The 16,629-nt window shown below is 42.6% G+C and overlaps 1 protein-coding gene across 1 annotated transcript; it reads left to right on the forward strand.

The window, feature by feature from the left end:
* Positions 1-1,429: 1,429 nt before the first annotated feature.
* LOC306777680 (ceramide kinase-like) lies at positions 1,430-16,120 on the forward strand. The gene is made up of 13 exons (XM_079268889.1): positions 1,430-1,699; positions 5,095-5,229; positions 5,651-5,773; positions 5,868-5,993; positions 6,080-6,146; positions 6,369-6,514; positions 7,041-7,115; positions 8,254-8,406; positions 8,957-9,062; positions 9,660-9,739; positions 10,548-10,753; positions 11,013-11,227; positions 11,331-16,120. The coding sequence occupies exons 1-13, from the start codon at positions 1,564-1,566 to the stop codon at positions 11,416-11,418; spliced, it is 1,656 nt and encodes a 551-aa protein (XP_079125015.1). The 5' UTR covers positions 1,430-1,563; the 3' UTR covers positions 11,419-16,120.
* Positions 16,121-16,629: the final 509 nt, after the last annotated feature.

The raw sequence follows: 16,629 nt of genomic DNA on the forward strand, positions 1-16,629 counted from the left end.
CTTCTTCTTTGCTCTCACGACCCCTCTGATTCATCCGGTGTCCCTTTTGGAGGGGCCCGACCCCTAGGTTGTGAACCACTGGATCAAACTGTATACAAAGCAGTTAAAACTGGCTCCACCTCGAGCAGCTACAACAGAAAAAAATGTACAATCTTATAATGAAATATATAATGATATAGCAACCAGTTTCTGCACATTCAGAGTACTTTTACTCTTGATTCTTTACGTATACTTTTACTGCGATATGGAGCTTGAATGCAGGACTTGTGCAGTATTTTCAGATTGTTGAACAGCTGCTGCGTTCCACACTTTAACCTCCTGACAGAAAATACAAAGTAAAAGAAGTCCAGAAAGGGTGAAGAGAGATGGAAGATCCTGAACATGGGACCAAACCATTATTTATACAACTGTTACACTATTATACTAGTATTATTACTCATGCGTTCATGTTAAAACTGGATTTCACTGTTGTAGTTGCTTTAAGTGGAGCTCATTGTGAACTACTTCTTAAAAACTATTTCCCAATATTTATTTATAGGAGCTCTCCCAGGATCAGTGAGACGACGTGATGACGTACTGACGACAGACGCCACCGATTTCTGATGCTTTCATGTGCTTTATGAAACGTTGGAATTATGATTTATTTTACGTAAACACAAATAACCAATCAGTGAGAAGAGGAGCGCTTGCACGTTGCTTTGTTTGATACAACTTCTATAAAGACATGAAAGTTGTGTACGTTTTATAAGAAAGCACAGGGTCCCTTTATGACACCCAAACATTGGATTTCAAACACTCTTTTAATCTGAACTCTGTCTATAAATGTATATTGATCATCTTTCTTTCAATTCACATAAAACAAAGATGTGTTTAAAGCACACATTTAGTTATAATGTATTAAAATCAAACCAATTTTTCAATAAAACTAATTTATTTTCAATATTATCCAAAAAAGAGAGTCATGTTTGAGACTTGTTTGAGGTTTTACAGAGTTTTCCACTTGAGAGAGTTATGCAAATAGGAAACAGTCAAATAAAATGAAATGAATTATAAATATACTTAATTATATATTGTGTATTTAGAGCTCATGAAGTGTATTAATCTGTCCAGGTAAGAATTTAGGCACAATATAAAGAAAAAAATTATGTAAAAACAGTATAGCCACCAAAAAACATCCAAATATAGAAATCATATTTAATCTAAGTTGAGCATCTATTTTTCTGTTAATAACGTTATTTATGTCACACATAAAGGCTGGAACAACAAAATATGAGAATTACGAAATAGAAAATAAAGAGTTGTCTGGCAGCACTTGAACGCACCACTAGGCTCCTCCTACTTCCGGTAAAGAAACCGCTATCTGTCAGAGAAAAACATCCCACAGCTGAATTCCGCTACATTGTCACACTTTGTATCGCCGCTGTTTGATCGTTATTTTTCGGGTTATTTGTGAGGCCTCTCCGGACACACAGAGAGAGACATGCCCGGACAGAGGTAACCGTCCCCGGGCTGCTGCTGCACCCTCAGCCGGCTGAAGGACAGGAGCAGGACGGACACACGCAGATGGAGAGGCCGAGCAGGCTGCTGCTGCTGTCCGAGCTGCGCGTCAGAAACGCGGCGTGCGACGTGAGCCTGAGCCGGTCCCTGCTCACCTGGAAGAGACAGACCTCCAGCCCGGTGTACCACCCGTTCAGACCCAGTAAGACCGGGATAATGTGTGTCTGTTTATGTCCATGTGTCTCTCTGTGGTATCCTCTCTGTGTGTGTGTCGGCCTCCTGTGTGATAAACACAGCACATTTAGCACAAACAAAGGACTCTGTGTGTGGACCTCAGAGACCAACACACACACGTGGATGTACTGAACACTCCATGATTAAGTCCGGACTGTAACAATAAGTGAGAGGTGATATATCCGGGTTACATAACGGACACACACACTATGTGGAGGTCACAGTGAGGAACAATACACACCAGACCTCAGCTTATTCAATTATTAAAAATATCTATATTTTAAGGACTGATTGGCTTGACGAACGCAGACGGAGAGATCGTTGGTTTATGTTGTTCTGGTTGTGAATTCAGAGACTTTGACAGCGTTGGAAAGCAAAAGTGACACAAAATACCTCATTTCACCAACGCTTCACAATGAGTACTTTATTCATATCTTCATCTTTGCGGCGAGTCAACGAGAGAAATATCGGAACGTCTGTTTTTAGGGGATTCAACCAAAGGAGGTTTCTATGCTGTAGGTTCGCTGCTGAATACTGTGTTAGCCTGAGGATCCAAAACCTGCGAGGTTTGTGTTTTCCAAGTGTGTTTAGGTTCACGGTGGCGTTTCAAGTGCTGGATAAACGAGCAGTAATCTGTCGAGCGCGTGAGGAAATAAGTGCTGTGACGGTATTATGAAAGATATCGAGGAATCTGATTTACATTCACTTCTATTGTCAATGGAACGCAGTTCAGCGTAATGTACAGAATATAAAGTATTATATAGAATATATACTAAACAGTCAGTGTATATATGAATATATATATATAAAGTATGAGGAGTAGAACATGTGCAGCAGTTACAGTAGTCAGTGCAGGTATTAGTATAAAGTAAATATAAATACAGAGTGCAGGAAATGCTGATAGTAGGACATCGTCAACAGAATACACAGCTGGAGCTTTGATAGGAATACTGTGGACATGCTTTTTGTTTTTACTGAAAAGCGTCTTGGGAGTTGTAGTTTTTATGCCCACCAGCTTGTAGCCTTTGACAAAAAAACAACCAAAGAGTGAACTGTTGTGTGACACAGGTGTGTGTGTTGTCTCTCCTCTCATTCAGTCTCAGGTGATACACGTCCAGCTGTTTCTTCCGTTGTCACGATGACGACAGAAAACACACGCTGGGTGTGTGAACCTGAGACACACCGTGTGTGTGTTTCGTGTTTCAGGGGAAACTTTAACGTCTGACCTGCTTTCTGTCTGATGCTGTTCTCATTACATTCTCAGGAGCACTGATCAGATTGTTTTCAGTCCCCGACACAGACACCCGGGTATCGGTGTATTGATATCGTGATATGAGACTAGATATCAACTTAGATTTTGGATATACTCATAAAGTAAACTATATTTGATCATTCTTTTGACAGTCTTCGTTAGTTCTATGACTCCACACCGTGGCGGTCCCCCACTGTTGAGGGTCTCCTGGAGAACCCTCTCCTTGGAGTGTTTGGTAACCGTGTGGTTCTCCTGCAGGGTTTTGTGTTCCTTCGTTCCCTCGTCGACCAGGCTCAGGTAGGAGATGCTGCTCCCACAATGCAGTGGGCCGCCTCCAGGTTGAGTGTAGATTGTGGTGCTGCTGTGTTTTTACATGTTTCTGTGTTTGATGGTTGATCTATTGATGCAGTTATGTTCCAAAGTGCTGAACACTGATTCACAAAAATTACTTCCTAATCAGGAGAATGTATCTTAAAAGCTTTAACAAAAAACAGACTACTGTCAAACTAGATTTTAGTTCATTAATTGACTTCTTTAAAGATTTGCACCGTCAGACCTCACATTTTGGAATAGAACTGGTGTTTTTAGAGAAGTAGTCGTCAGCGTCCAGCAGAAACATGCCGTCGTCCTCGCTGCTCCTGGTTCGGTGATAGTTTTAGTAGCTCCGCTGATCAGCGGTCGTTTGTTCAGTTTTTAGATTCACGTGCTGCTGTTTATTCAAATCTTCTTTCAAGGAATAGTTTTAGATTTTGGAGGAAATCTGTTATTCTCTTTCGTGAGAGCGAGATGTTCAGATGAATATCAGTCTCATGTCTGGTCTCACCCAGAATCACAGGAAACATGTGTGCCCCGAGTTTTGAACTTATTATGGTGTTTATTAAACATTAAACTGCTTGATTGGATCCTGTTCAAATAACTTGTCGTGTAAAGAAAGAGAAACTACACACTTCGTTATGCTTCCCTTCACCCGAGACGCTCCGCGTTTGTGGACCAGCTCGACCGGCCTACTTTGCATATTGCTGTCCGATCCCCATCCGATGGGCTGCTCGGTGGGGTGGTGGCTAGCACTGTCACCTCGCAGCAAGAGGGGCCGTGGTTCAACTCCCAGGCTAGCTGTGCTCCTCTGTGTGGAGTTTGCATCTTCTCCCCGTGGCAGCGTGGGTTCTCTCCGGGTTCTGCAGGTTCTCCAGCTTCCTCCCACAGACCTGCAGCACAGACTATTCTAAGACTCTGAACTGCCCGTAGGTGTGGATGTGAGTCACAATGTGGACACAATGGAGATAACGAGGAGACTTCAGTCGCTGTTTAAAGATATAATACGGAACTTTTACTCATTCAAATGTATTAAAACCAAATGTATTGTTTTGATTCCGTCGTCGCTGTGGGAAAGACGATCTTAGCTCTGAAAGTTGATCCGTCACCGTTTCCTCTCAGCTTCTCAGGTCAACATTGTGACGTTGTGGTCGTTTAGTAACGCATAGATCTGAAAGGCTGACAAGGATGTTAGATTTCTGTATATTAGGCTATTATTTTAAATTACATGATATTAATTTGTGTTGAATATATATATATATAAACATTTGTGAGAATTAAAAGCCTGTTAACATTAAAATGTCTATTTTTGAGTGAAGGACATTCTTTAGCAAATGTTAAAGTAACATGTTCAATTCATTTATAATATCAAAATACCATTTCAGTGTTTTATAAAAAACACAAAACCAAGCACGGTCAGTGTGAAATGTGAATGAATACAATGAAAGCTTAGTGACATAATAACAACAGTGTTATTAAGAGTGTGTACATGACACAGGTCATGTCGTTGGACTGGATTAATATCTATGTGCTTTATTAGAAACGTCAGTGTGATTCCAGTGAGGTTTCCTTACTGTAAGTTCTGGTTTCTGGTTTCACTTCAGTTCCCCGTGAGGCCCAAGATTATATTTCAGACATTCAAAACCTAAAACAGCTCGGACTCGATCCACTCTGATTGTGGGTTGTTCTCATTCGGTTCTAGTTCAGGTTTGAAATCATTTCTTTAAACATAACATGAAACTTGAAGCTCGTGGTGCATTTATGTTCTGCAGAGAGCCTCCGAAATATCTGCTGTGTAGGTGTGTCTCACAGCGTGTTGGTGTCAGAGATCATCTCTGTCAGAGAGGAGGAGAACAGTAGCGGAGGAAGAGACGATGGCAGCTGGAAAAAGATCAAAGAGAAGGAAGGAAAGGACTGCAGGCAGGCCTTCACAGGTAAACACACCTGGAAACACAGTAACTAAACATCTGGAAACAAACGTCAAAACACGCATAACACATCTGGAAACACTGCATTAGATACATCTGGAAACACACTTGGAAACACACTAACAAAACATCTGGAAACACACTGACACAACATCTGGAAACATCCCTTTACATGCGTCTGGAAACGTACACGAAAATAAACTTGGAAACATATTTAAACATCTGGAAGCACCCCTGTACATGAACTTGGAAACACACCCGGAAAATACCTGAAAACATAACTGGCAACACACCTGTGTGAATCCATCTGGATAAACACCTGTTTGATTATAATGACCAGTTGTGTGTGTCTCTGTGTGTGTCTCTCTGTGTGTCTCTGTGTGTGTGTGTCTCTCTGTGTGTGTGTGTGTGTCTCTCTGTGTGTCAGTGTTGTACGTGGAGAGGGGTCAGCAGCACCGCTGGCGGTGTGCTGAGGTCACCTTCACCTGTCCAGAGGGGGCGCTGTGTCAACACTGGGTCAGCAGCATCAGAGAGCAGCTCGCCGCCATCGGTACGACGTCGCACCGACACACGCTCACCGACACACGTGTGATGGTTGCCAGAAACACCAGTGACATCATCTTTGTTGTTGTTGTTGTCGATAGCCAGCAGACCCAAACAGCTGCTGGTCTACATCAACCCGTACAGCGGGAAGCGGCAGGGAAAACACATCTACGAGCAGAAGGTCGCCCCGCTGTTCGCCCAGGCAGGCGTCTCCACGCACGTCATCGGTGCGTCACGTATGACTCACTTCCTGTTTTTGGGCTTCCCGTGTCAGGGATTATGCATCTAACGCTGTGTGTGTGTGTTGTCTTAGTGACGGCGCACGCCAATTATGCAAGGGACCACCTGAGGACGGAGGCGGAGCTGAAGAAGTTTGACGGGTGAGAGTTTAGTTCAACAGATGATTTATTACATCACAGAGACCAAAATACACACAAGGCAGCTAATGACCCGCCAAAATAAAAGCACCACAGAGAACACATCTGTCAGGCTGTTTTGTGTGTTACAGCAGCCTCTTTACGCTTTGTAAGGACAGTAAACATACTGATTATGAAATAAAAAGCCTTCGTACCCTACAACCTCTCTCTGTGACCCCGGCTCAGGGTGGTGTGTGTCGGGGGGGACGGCATGTTCAGTGAGATCATCCACGGGCTGATCTGGAGGACGCAGATAGACGGCGGCGTCGATCCAAACTGTTCGGATGAAGCTCTGCTCCCCGGCTCGCTTCGCATCGGAATCATTCCTGCAGGTCAGAAACACTTCAATACTGCTGATTTATTTATTCATTGGTTGATTTTAAAATGTCGTCAAAGCTGAAGAGGCCCTTGAGGAGGCTCGATGGGTCCTTGAGGAGGCTCGATGGGTCCTTGAGGAGGCTCGATGGGTCCTTGAGGAGGCTCGATGGGCCCTTGAGGAGGCTCGATGGGCCCTTGAGGAGGCTCACAGCCAATCAGAGAGCAGGAGTCTCTGTTACCGGGGTGTGAACGCAGGTAGTGACTGTGTCCTCGTTTCCCGGTTTTCTTCTGTTTGTTTGTGTCCGTTTGTGTTTTCTGTTGTTCAGGCGCTCTATAAATACACACGCAGTCATCGGGGAGGCATTCATTCTCTCTGCAGCAGAAGCAGCTCACCTGGTTAATTACTTTCTGCTGATGCTCGCTGCGCCAGTGAAACGTGCAATTTCAAAAAATTTTGCATGTAAACAGGCAGCATTTGTGAACGATCATTGCTGCTCTTCACCTCACTGCATCATTACACTCTGTTTGTTTGGCTTTCAGGTTCAACAGACTGCATCTGCTTCGCCACTGTGGGCGCCAACGACCCCGTCACCTCGGCCCTGCACGTCATTGTGGGTCAGTCACATGGGGTCACGACACGTCGACATGAGTCATTTCAGGTTGTTTACCATGTTACACACCGGACAAAAGGAAAGTCATGAAAGGCAAAGGACAAAGAAGGTCTTCCTCCAGTAAAACATGACATGTCGCCGTCATAACTAATCAGCAAAATAAAGACACTTTTTGGTCAATGACTTGCCAACATTGCACATTTAAATGCTGTATATCTACATTTTTCTCACAAACACTTCTACTGATTTTTTTTTGCCCACTTCCCCATTTTACAACTGTTTCACCTCGTATGCAAAACTCAAATTTAGAGCTGCAACGATTAGTCGATCAACAGGAAATGAAGTAGTTTGATGACGCAGTTAATAGTTTCAGTAACATTGGCTGGTTTCATGTGGTCCAATGTGAGAAGGTGCTGCTTTTCCTGGTCTTGTATAAATAGTGAAGTGAATTGACTGTCGGCCGGACAAAACAGCACATCTGACGACTTCACCTTGGTTGCACTTTGAGAGTCTGGGATGGAGATCTGTTTCTGTTTCTGATTCATAGACTAACTCATCAATCAAATAACTGGGAAAATTGAAGATTCATTTATAATGAAAATAATTGTTAGTTGTAGCCCTTCTCAAATTTGCAAGAGAGATTTTTTGTCGCCTTTTCCTGCTGTCTCAGATTATATTGTGTGTTTCACAAATGTCGCCACGTTTTTTTTAATCCATATCCAGTTCATCCTCATCATAGTCGCTCCAAATGTAATGAAAATCCAGTGACGCACATTACTTTGCTTTCTATGGTCTCGTGCTGCCATCTAGTGTTCTTTCAAGTCAACTTTATTGTCAATTCTGCCATGTTGTACAGGACATAATGCCGTTTCTCTCTGACCACGGTGGTGATATATATTTCATACAAAGAACTTTTCAAAACAAAGTTACAAAGTGGTTTACATGGTAGAACCAGAAATATAACATTTAGAACTGCAATGAGGCAAATAGATCAATTGGGACAAATTTAACTCCGCGAGAAATAAAATAACCAACAATGGTTTAAGATAAAAACAATACATAATAATAAGATTTGAAATAAAACACGTGCTCGACTTAATAAATAGCTTTTGCAAAAAAATATTTTGTGTTTATGTGCTCAGGAGACTCTCAGCCGATGGACGTGTGCTCCGTCCACCACAACAACACCTTCCTGCGATACTCCGTCTCTCTGCTGGGTTACGGATTCTACGGCGACGTGCTGACCGACAGCGAGAGGAAGAGATGGATGGGACCGGCTAGATACGACCTCTCGGGTACAACAAGTGTTGAGAAGTTCTCCGGGGCAGTCTGTCATTGTAGAGAAACCGAACAAGCTGCTGCTGTTTATTAGCGACCGAAGCTTCCAGTAAACTAAACGGAGGGAAATCAACAACACATTTCTTTGTCACCAGACAGAAGGAAGTCAGAGATAAAACTACAGCTACAAACAGAAGCCCTGAGGCAGATGGAACAGGAAACACCTGGGAATCCGTCCAGGCTCTTGAGACGAGTTTGCTTGTTTCAGATCAGTTCTTGTATCAGTAAAGGAGAGGGTTGGTCTCTGAATGAGTGAAGGGAGGCGCAGGATAAGGAAAAAAAGGAATGAAGAAATAAATATCATAAAACTGAAACTATGAAGCTACATTTATCAATGCAACAAATATCATTGACGATGAAGTTGCTCATGCTTCCTATAATAATGATATATTGATTGACATACACCTGATACTACGAGGAACTTTCATTTTGTGTTGATTGTGGCGACCCCTGTGGACAGAAGTGGTACTGCTTCCCTGTAATCCCTTGATGACGATATGACTGCAGGTGTGAAGATGTTCCTGACTCATCACTACTATGAGGGAACGGTGTCCTACCTGCCGGCCAGAGGCATCATGGGAACGCCGCGGGACGCCGCCAAGTGTCGATCCGGGTGAGAAAGATTTTATATAATGTCCAAAAATGTACTCTCAGATTCAAAAGTGTGTTCATTTAATAAACTGTAATAATAATGTTGATAATAATCCTATCAGTCAAATTCTTTCAAAACCTCAACTTTTGTTATTGTGCGTTTCGTGTCATTTTTGGGAAGTGATTTACACTCCAAATACAAACTTAATGAGTCTGTAACCATAACTATATCTGTAATATCTATGGTGTGTATTATTACATATACATATGTGTAAACTATTTCATGCCATTAGCTCGACTTGTAACAGGTACAGAACCTCTTTGGTTGAAGTGTTCGGTTTCGGTAACCTCACAGTTTAATTTAGCAACCATCACTATTTGGTTCATGTCGGGTAAGTTGATTGTTCAGTTTAATTGCCAAAACAGTCCAAGTTCAAGTTATCTAACCATCCTGTACAGCGTCTTCAACGGTTTGGTTCAAGTTAGCTAACGGCTAAGCAGTTAAAACAGAATTCAGCGAAGGTTCAGCTGACAAGTTTAGTAGCTAAAACTGCTGTTTTCTGGTAACATTATTTGATTGTTGTTTCATATCAATAACATCCTGTCTGTACATTTCCAGCTGTGTGGTTTGTCAGCACAACGGGCAGCTACTTTCAGAGAACGCTCAGCGGTACGAGGTGGATGAGGCATCGGACAGCGGTGAGTCCAACGAATCCTCATTCAGAGCTTCTAAAACACAGCTGGAAAGAAAATTAGTAAACTGTGTTTGGATTAAGATATCCTGTCAGACAAATGGATTTTTACTCAAAAAGGCAGACTTCAGTTAGAATCTGTCATACAGACTGGAATCGGGGGCAAACAGCAGGCCTGGCTTAATCAAAAGTGACAGAAATGGACCTTACAACCAAAGCTGTCTGATTATCCTGTTGCATCTTAGAATATATTTATACCGTGTTATGAAATAAAAGTGGTCCATGAATGAAGCCCTGGGGGACACAACTGGTCTGCTGATGAAGATCATGGGATGTGATTGACAGCTCCAGAATAACTTTGATATAATAAATAAAATTTAAAACAGGATAGTCCTCGGACTCAAATTTTATTTATTATATCAAAGTTATTCTGGAGCTGTCAATCACATCCCATGATCTTCATCAGCAGACCAGTTGAGCATCTGATCCATGTTTACTTAATAACTACAACTGACAGAACACTCTCACCACAAGGTCCAGTTAGTAGCTGTTCTGAAGGTTTCGATCACATTACCAACGTCAAGAATTTTGAATCTCAACTTTTTAAAGCTACTCAGTATATTGTGTGATTGTATTCAGATGTACATACAAGTATCTGATTGGCCTTGTAGATATTTTAGATGCTAATTAACGTATTGATTGTTCAACCACAGTGTTTGAATGTCAACGTTTTCCACAATAAAAGCCAAAGTAAAAATGTAGACGTTGGCAGCAGCAACTAAAGTCAAATCTGTCTTTTGCTGGATTGGTTATAGAAAGTGACAGCGAGTGGAGGACAATCAGAGGGAAGTTCCTGGCCATAAACGCTGCCAGTATGAGCTGTGCTTGTCCTCGTAGCCCCAAAGGCCTCTCCCCCGCCGCTCACCTGGCCGACGGCACCACCGACCTCATCCTGGTCCGAAAATGTTCCCGCTTCGACTTCCTCAGACACCTTCTACGGCACACCAGCAAGGACGACCAGGTAATAGATCAGCATTCTGGTTTTATTGTCTCTCCACATAATCGCAACAAAGAGACTGAATCCCAAGATACCAAACACCTGGTACAGTTACTAAAGGTGCTCCTTAGTATCAGGATTTTGCATCATCTGATTGGCTGTTCTGATCTGCCTTTTGTGGAAACCACCGATCAAAGTGTTTAGAACCAATATCGGCCGATACCTACCGATCGATCGGAGCGCCCTCCAGATCTCCCTCACTGTCTCGTTCTGTCTCGACCAGTTTGACCTGAACTTTGTTGAGGTCCACCGTGTGCGGCGTTTCCGCTTCATGCCGCGTCACTGCCAGAGCGACTCAGACCTGGACCTGCGGGAGAGCGGCAAACACCAGATCTTCAGCCAGATCTGCCGAGACCACCCGGCCTGCAGCTGTGCCCCCGTCTACAGCAGCTGGAACTGCGATGGCGAGATCCTGACCCACACGGCCATCGACGTCAGGTACCACGAACCTCTGGGAGTCTCCTACCTAACTGTTATCGTTTTTCCAACCCAGGTTGAATGTCTTTTTAAAAAACATCTCCATTTGTTGTTTTTTCCCCAGAGTGCACTGCCAGTTGATCAACCTGTTCGCACGAGGGATCGAAGAACCGACGGTGTTTGAGGATCTCGCCAACCCCTGTGCAATATAGGTCCACACCCCCATTATTCCCTGTCAGACACTGGATTCGTCTCTCTGTTTTCGGCCTCGACCTACGTCGCTGGTGCTGCCACCATCATGTGACACTCACCACGTCCTTCAACAGGAGGCTCGACAGGATTTACCGAGTTGTGCTGTTACTCAACAAAGATAAGCACTAGGGAAGGAGACAAGTCTTTACTTTCTGGGTCTGACACTCCAACATTTCCCCACAGACAGGAAGTGAGATGTAGTTTCCCTTAGAATGTCTTGCAACAGCTTTAAATGCATTCTCCAGTATCTAGCAGCTGTTCTTAAGAAATAATTGGGTAAATTATTGACTTGGAGAGTAAAGCTTAACCCTCAGATTGTGTTCTAGGTCAAATCGTTGGTGTTGACGGGTGTCTGGCACCTGATTTATTTGTCGTGAAACTGAACCCTTGAGGTTACAAATCCCTGTAACAGTAACGCAATGTAAACAACCATGGATTTGTTTTTGCGTTGCCCAGAACATTGACCTGTGTGTCACTGCCGATAGAGTCCGCTGAGTACTCAAATCTGGTTTTAATCTCAAGTCTGGTGTGTTTTTCTGTTGACTCAGACTTGTTTTGGGTCAAATGGATGTTTTGACTTTGACTCATCTCATCTCTCGGGCTTGTCTCTGTCTTTTGGCTATTTTTGCTTGAACTTGTCTTGACTTGAGCTTTAGTCGGCCTTCTTGGTATTTTGAAGTGGACTTGTCTGGGTGTTTTGACTTGGAGCTGCCTTGACTCGTACTTGTCTGTCTTGTGGCTGTTTTGACTGACTTGTCATGGGTGATTTGACTCTCCTTCGTCTCGGTGTCGGCCACCACCTGTTACAGACTCAACCGAGTCCAGATGTTTGTTTAGCAGACTGGAGTCAGCTGTTACGGGTCTTGACTCGGACTCGACCCTGTTTGGACTTAGCTTTGACTTGATCAGAAAACTGCTCAGTAATGGTTCATTTTGCCTTTTGTGTTTGTGATTTTATTCTGTTGAAGTACTCAAGTCCTGTCTTGGTCTACAGACGTTTTATTCTTCTACCTTCTGACTCGTCTCGCCGATCGTTTAATTTATGCCTTTTTTGACTAACTTGTCTTGATCCTGACCACCAGACATTCTCACCTGTTAATGCGATCTTGAAATTGCTCGAACTTGGAGTTGCTCGAACTTGACTCAAATAGTCTGTAAGCTAATTTGTAGATTGACTTTTATTTGCTACGTTTGTCATTGTATTTTTCCACGTTCTTCATTAGTGCTGTGGCGTTGAGTCCGGTCTCAAGACGTTTTCTTCTAATATCTCGGGACCTTACTCCGTCGTTTAGATGATTTCACTCTGATTTTTCTCGAGTGCAGTCCTGCTGCAGACTGAGTTTCATATTTATTCAGCATATAAAAAATATTGAAAATTGTTACAGAAATTTTTGCTTCTTTGCACTTTTAAATCATTTGGAACGATCATGGATTTGGAATTATCTGTTACATGTTTTAAGGATGCCAGACACCTGCCAGTCATTCCTCGGGTCATGTAGTCATTAGGGGTCAGGGGCTTCATGGAAAGTACAAAGTGAATCCCCTGCACATGGTCAGTACTTATAATGCTGACAGGACATTTATTTTCCAGCAGCTATGTTCTTCAGCTGTGTGAAGATTTCTTTTACTTCTGGATTAGATTCTCCATAGAAAAACCTGAGCTCAATCATACCGATGAAATTTCAATTTTTGATGGTTTTAATTCCCAGCTATTCAGAAGTGTGTCGGTCAAGCTGGTCGTGGCTGAGTAAACTGAACAGCGCATGCGTGAATGTTTTTAATCTTCCATTTCTGCTCAATATGCAAATGAACTGCTCTAACACCAATGTCTCACTCAAACTCTGCAGATATTCTGTCTTCAAAATCAGCTGAAGTTGTAGCTGTAGCTTCAACATGCTTCCGGTGTGAAATTATGTTTTAATGATGTTTATCAGCTTTATTTAGTTTTGTAAAACCTCAAGTCAATAATCTGAACCTTCCTCAAATCAAACAGGAGTCACATGCAACAAAAGACCAAGCGAATACTAAAACACCCCAAAAAAGCACAGAAATGTCTCAACAACTATTGGATCGATTGCCAGGGTGGGTGGTTCAGACATCCATGTTCTTGTCGAGGCAGATCCTTTTACAGCTTGTAAACAATGATGACGTACGTTTGACGATGGAAGTACTGCAGAGTGCCAAGTGTCAAGCTATGCAAGGACATTAACCACCGAAGATGGAGAATGCAACCAAAGAAAATCTGTGCTATCAGTGAGTGAGTAGAATTCTTTAGCAAGTGGCCCAATATTTCGTGGCCAGATAGAAAGGTGTAGCGTAACAGCAGCGAGACATTATGAGCTACAAGTCACTCGATGCTTCCAGTTACGTACAGAATGTCAAACACCACGACAGAGACTCAGAGGTTTGACTTCATGCAGTTTTCAAACTGTCCAGTTGTAGCCAACACGGTTACGGTAATAGCTTGCCGCGTAGACGTTGCCGATGTTCCGGTTAAACCAGTGACCGTGTTAACTGGTGACTCTCAGCTGAATGTGCGTTTAGACGGCTCAGGCCAAACACCACCTCTGTAGCGAACATACGTACGCATATTTGTGACGAGGGCCGCTGTAAAAGGGTCTTTAATACCTGCAAAACAAAAGGCGTTCCCATCAGCCTCCGCTGTAGCATCAGTGATGACTAGCATCTTTGGGGGCTCAACATGGTTTTGTCCTAATACTTAACATCAAACAATCAAATCTGAATTTGTCACAACCATTAGAATATTATTTCACACAAAACTAAATTTGTAATTGTATTGTGTTACTGGAAGGTTCGTATTATTGACATGAAGTTTTGTGAGTTCTTGTTTAGTTGACGGAAGCTGCGCTGTAGAGTCCAGTGTTGATATTCAACAATCTGCTCACGATTCCTGCTTTCAAGAGGATGAACCCTTTCCTCTTCCACCTCCCTCGGGCCAAATTGGCCATTTTTAGCTTCACTAGAAGCTGCAAATCATCAAGATATTCTTTGCAAATATATTACAAATAATATGAGGTTTTCTTTTTCCAAACCACTTAAAGAGCTCCATTTGACCGGACAGGAAGTCGGGTACCAGCACTGGACTGTCGGACTGCAGATGCTGTTTCTTTGTGTTTTTGTTTTTGTTTGTTGACGAGCGATCCTGTTTCCTCTCCGCTGACGTCGAGCTGGACTCGAACTGACGGAGGAGGGAACCAGTAGCAACTCACGGTGCTCATGAGCACCACCAGGCCAAATACCGGCCGGGGTTCAATGATGTAGCGGTGTCTGTCTGTCTGACAGTTGTAGCTCAGCCTAGAGGACCTCACCAATCAAAAGAGTCACCCAGGGACAATCAGAACCCTACGTACATGCATTCATGTGACGGATGCAAACTGTCTCATGTGGATTTATCTCTTAGCGCTGTATCGATACAATCAGAGTCTTAATGCTGTAAAACCTCCAAACAACAACAAACCAAATGTGTTAATCATGTGCACACAAAGGTCCACTGGTGATGGACGACTGAGGAGGTCTTTTAGTTAGGAGAGGATAAGACTTATTTATTTACATTTAGCAATCTAATTATGAATTAAATGTCTCTGTGCTTCAGTATATAGATGTAGTGCCCGGTGAAACCATAAAGTGTCTAATTCATTTGCAGGTAAATACCTGAGTGAACCTGCTAACCCTAGTCGGCTATAATCTCGTATTATCTAGCGAAGTTTCTAAGAGCTAGCTGGCTTGCTACTAGCTAATGTCGCGTTCACAATTCGTACAGACCAAAAAGGCCCAGTCACACAAAAATAAGTGGAATGAAGAAATTCTCATGTACTTAATGCGCATCTTGACGATAAAATGGCTTTAAAAGCTTGGTGACGTAGTGACTACACTGTAAAAACGGGCCTTATTTACCAACAGCCAAGTGGGAAAACTGTTAATTTCAAGCCAATTCTTATTCATTCTGATTTTAATAAATTACAACATGACACGATAATATCTCCCACTTGGTGAAAATATCTTCTAGTTTCCAAAAACATGCGGTTTTCTAGCTTCCATTCTGCAGACGTAGTTTCTACTAGTTAGCCGTTGGTTAGCTAGCTATGCTAACTGGCGAGTAACGCACAGTTAATTGACGATGCTGCATGGCGTACAGCTAACATGACTCTACCGCTCTCTATTCCGGTCAACACTGTCGAGGCGGTTTGAATGTTTTCTTACAAATTAAATTCATTCCCGTTAATCCACTGATTGTTAAGGAATTAATAGATTTTGTCATTCAATTTTGCAGTTATATGAATGCTGGGCCCTTAAATCAGTGCAGAGTAAAATATGTAATTGCCTCGATAATAACGAGGAGAGTTAAAGATGGTGGTGTGGCGTCAGGATTTTACTAACAGCATGTAGAACGTGTAGAATGAAGGATTAGCCTTGCAAATAATTAATCTTTTTAATAAATTAGTTTAATCTATAAAATCTGAAAAGTATTTCAAATGTCCATCTTAAGTTTTCAAAGTCCAAAGTGGTTTTTAAAACTCCTGGAATGACGTTTTCTTCAGTGACGCTTCTCTCATTTTAAACCTCTCGAACTAACGGAATGTTTTTTACGCTGTCGTTTAATCCGACGCTCGTTTGATTTAATGTGTCTGTCGACCTCGAGCTGTAAACTGATATTTTCCTTCTGCTGTAGCTGTTTCAATTATCAGGAATAAAAAAAAACATTCAACACTTTCTTGTACGGAATTTATGATTTTATTGTTTACGTCTGACCGCTGAAGGACTTATTGTCCTGGTGTAAGGCTGTGGGGAGATCATGCATGTTGTGCGTGTGCGTCTGTGTCTGTCCGTCCACGGCTATGTTTCATGGACTCATCACGCTGATGTTTCTTGTGCTCATTGATGCTCAAGGACCTCCGTGTTGCAGGGATTCACACGGCTTGAACTGAAGATTGAGAGGAGCTGTTTCAAGTTAAGTCCTCGGCTCTTCTGCCAACAGCACATGTTCTTTCACTCGCTGCAAATACATCTAAATGTACTTCAAGTATTAAGAGTAAAAGTACACGTTACTGAAAATTGGCCCTCTGACTCATATGTGACGTTATTAAATTGTGTCGGTCACCTCTGAACTGTGAGCAGAGCAAACAAGCATAAATCAGAGCGATAAAAAGATC

Source organism: Melanostigma gelatinosum (genome assembly GCF_949748355.1).
Source record: "Melanostigma gelatinosum genome assembly, chromosome: 1".
Classification (NCBI taxonomy): Eukaryota; Metazoa; Chordata; class Actinopteri; order Perciformes; family Zoarcidae; genus Melanostigma; species Melanostigma gelatinosum.

What these genes read in the sequence shown, in the direction of transcription:
- LOC306777680 (XM_079268889.1), top strand. Translation starts at nt 1,564, where the DNA reads ATGGAGAGGCCGAGCAGGCTGCTGCTGCTGTCCGAGCTGCGCGTCAGA. An exon ending in GTACCACCCGTTCAGACCCA is followed by an intron (nt 1,700 to 5,094) that starts GTAAGACCGGGA and finishes TCTGCTGTGTAG; the next exon opens with GTGTGTCTCACAGCGTGTTG. An exon ending in CACACGGCCATCGACGTCAG is followed by an intron (nt 11,228 to 11,330) that starts GTACCACGAACC and finishes TTTTTTCCCCAG; the next exon opens with AGTGCACTGCCAGTTGATCA.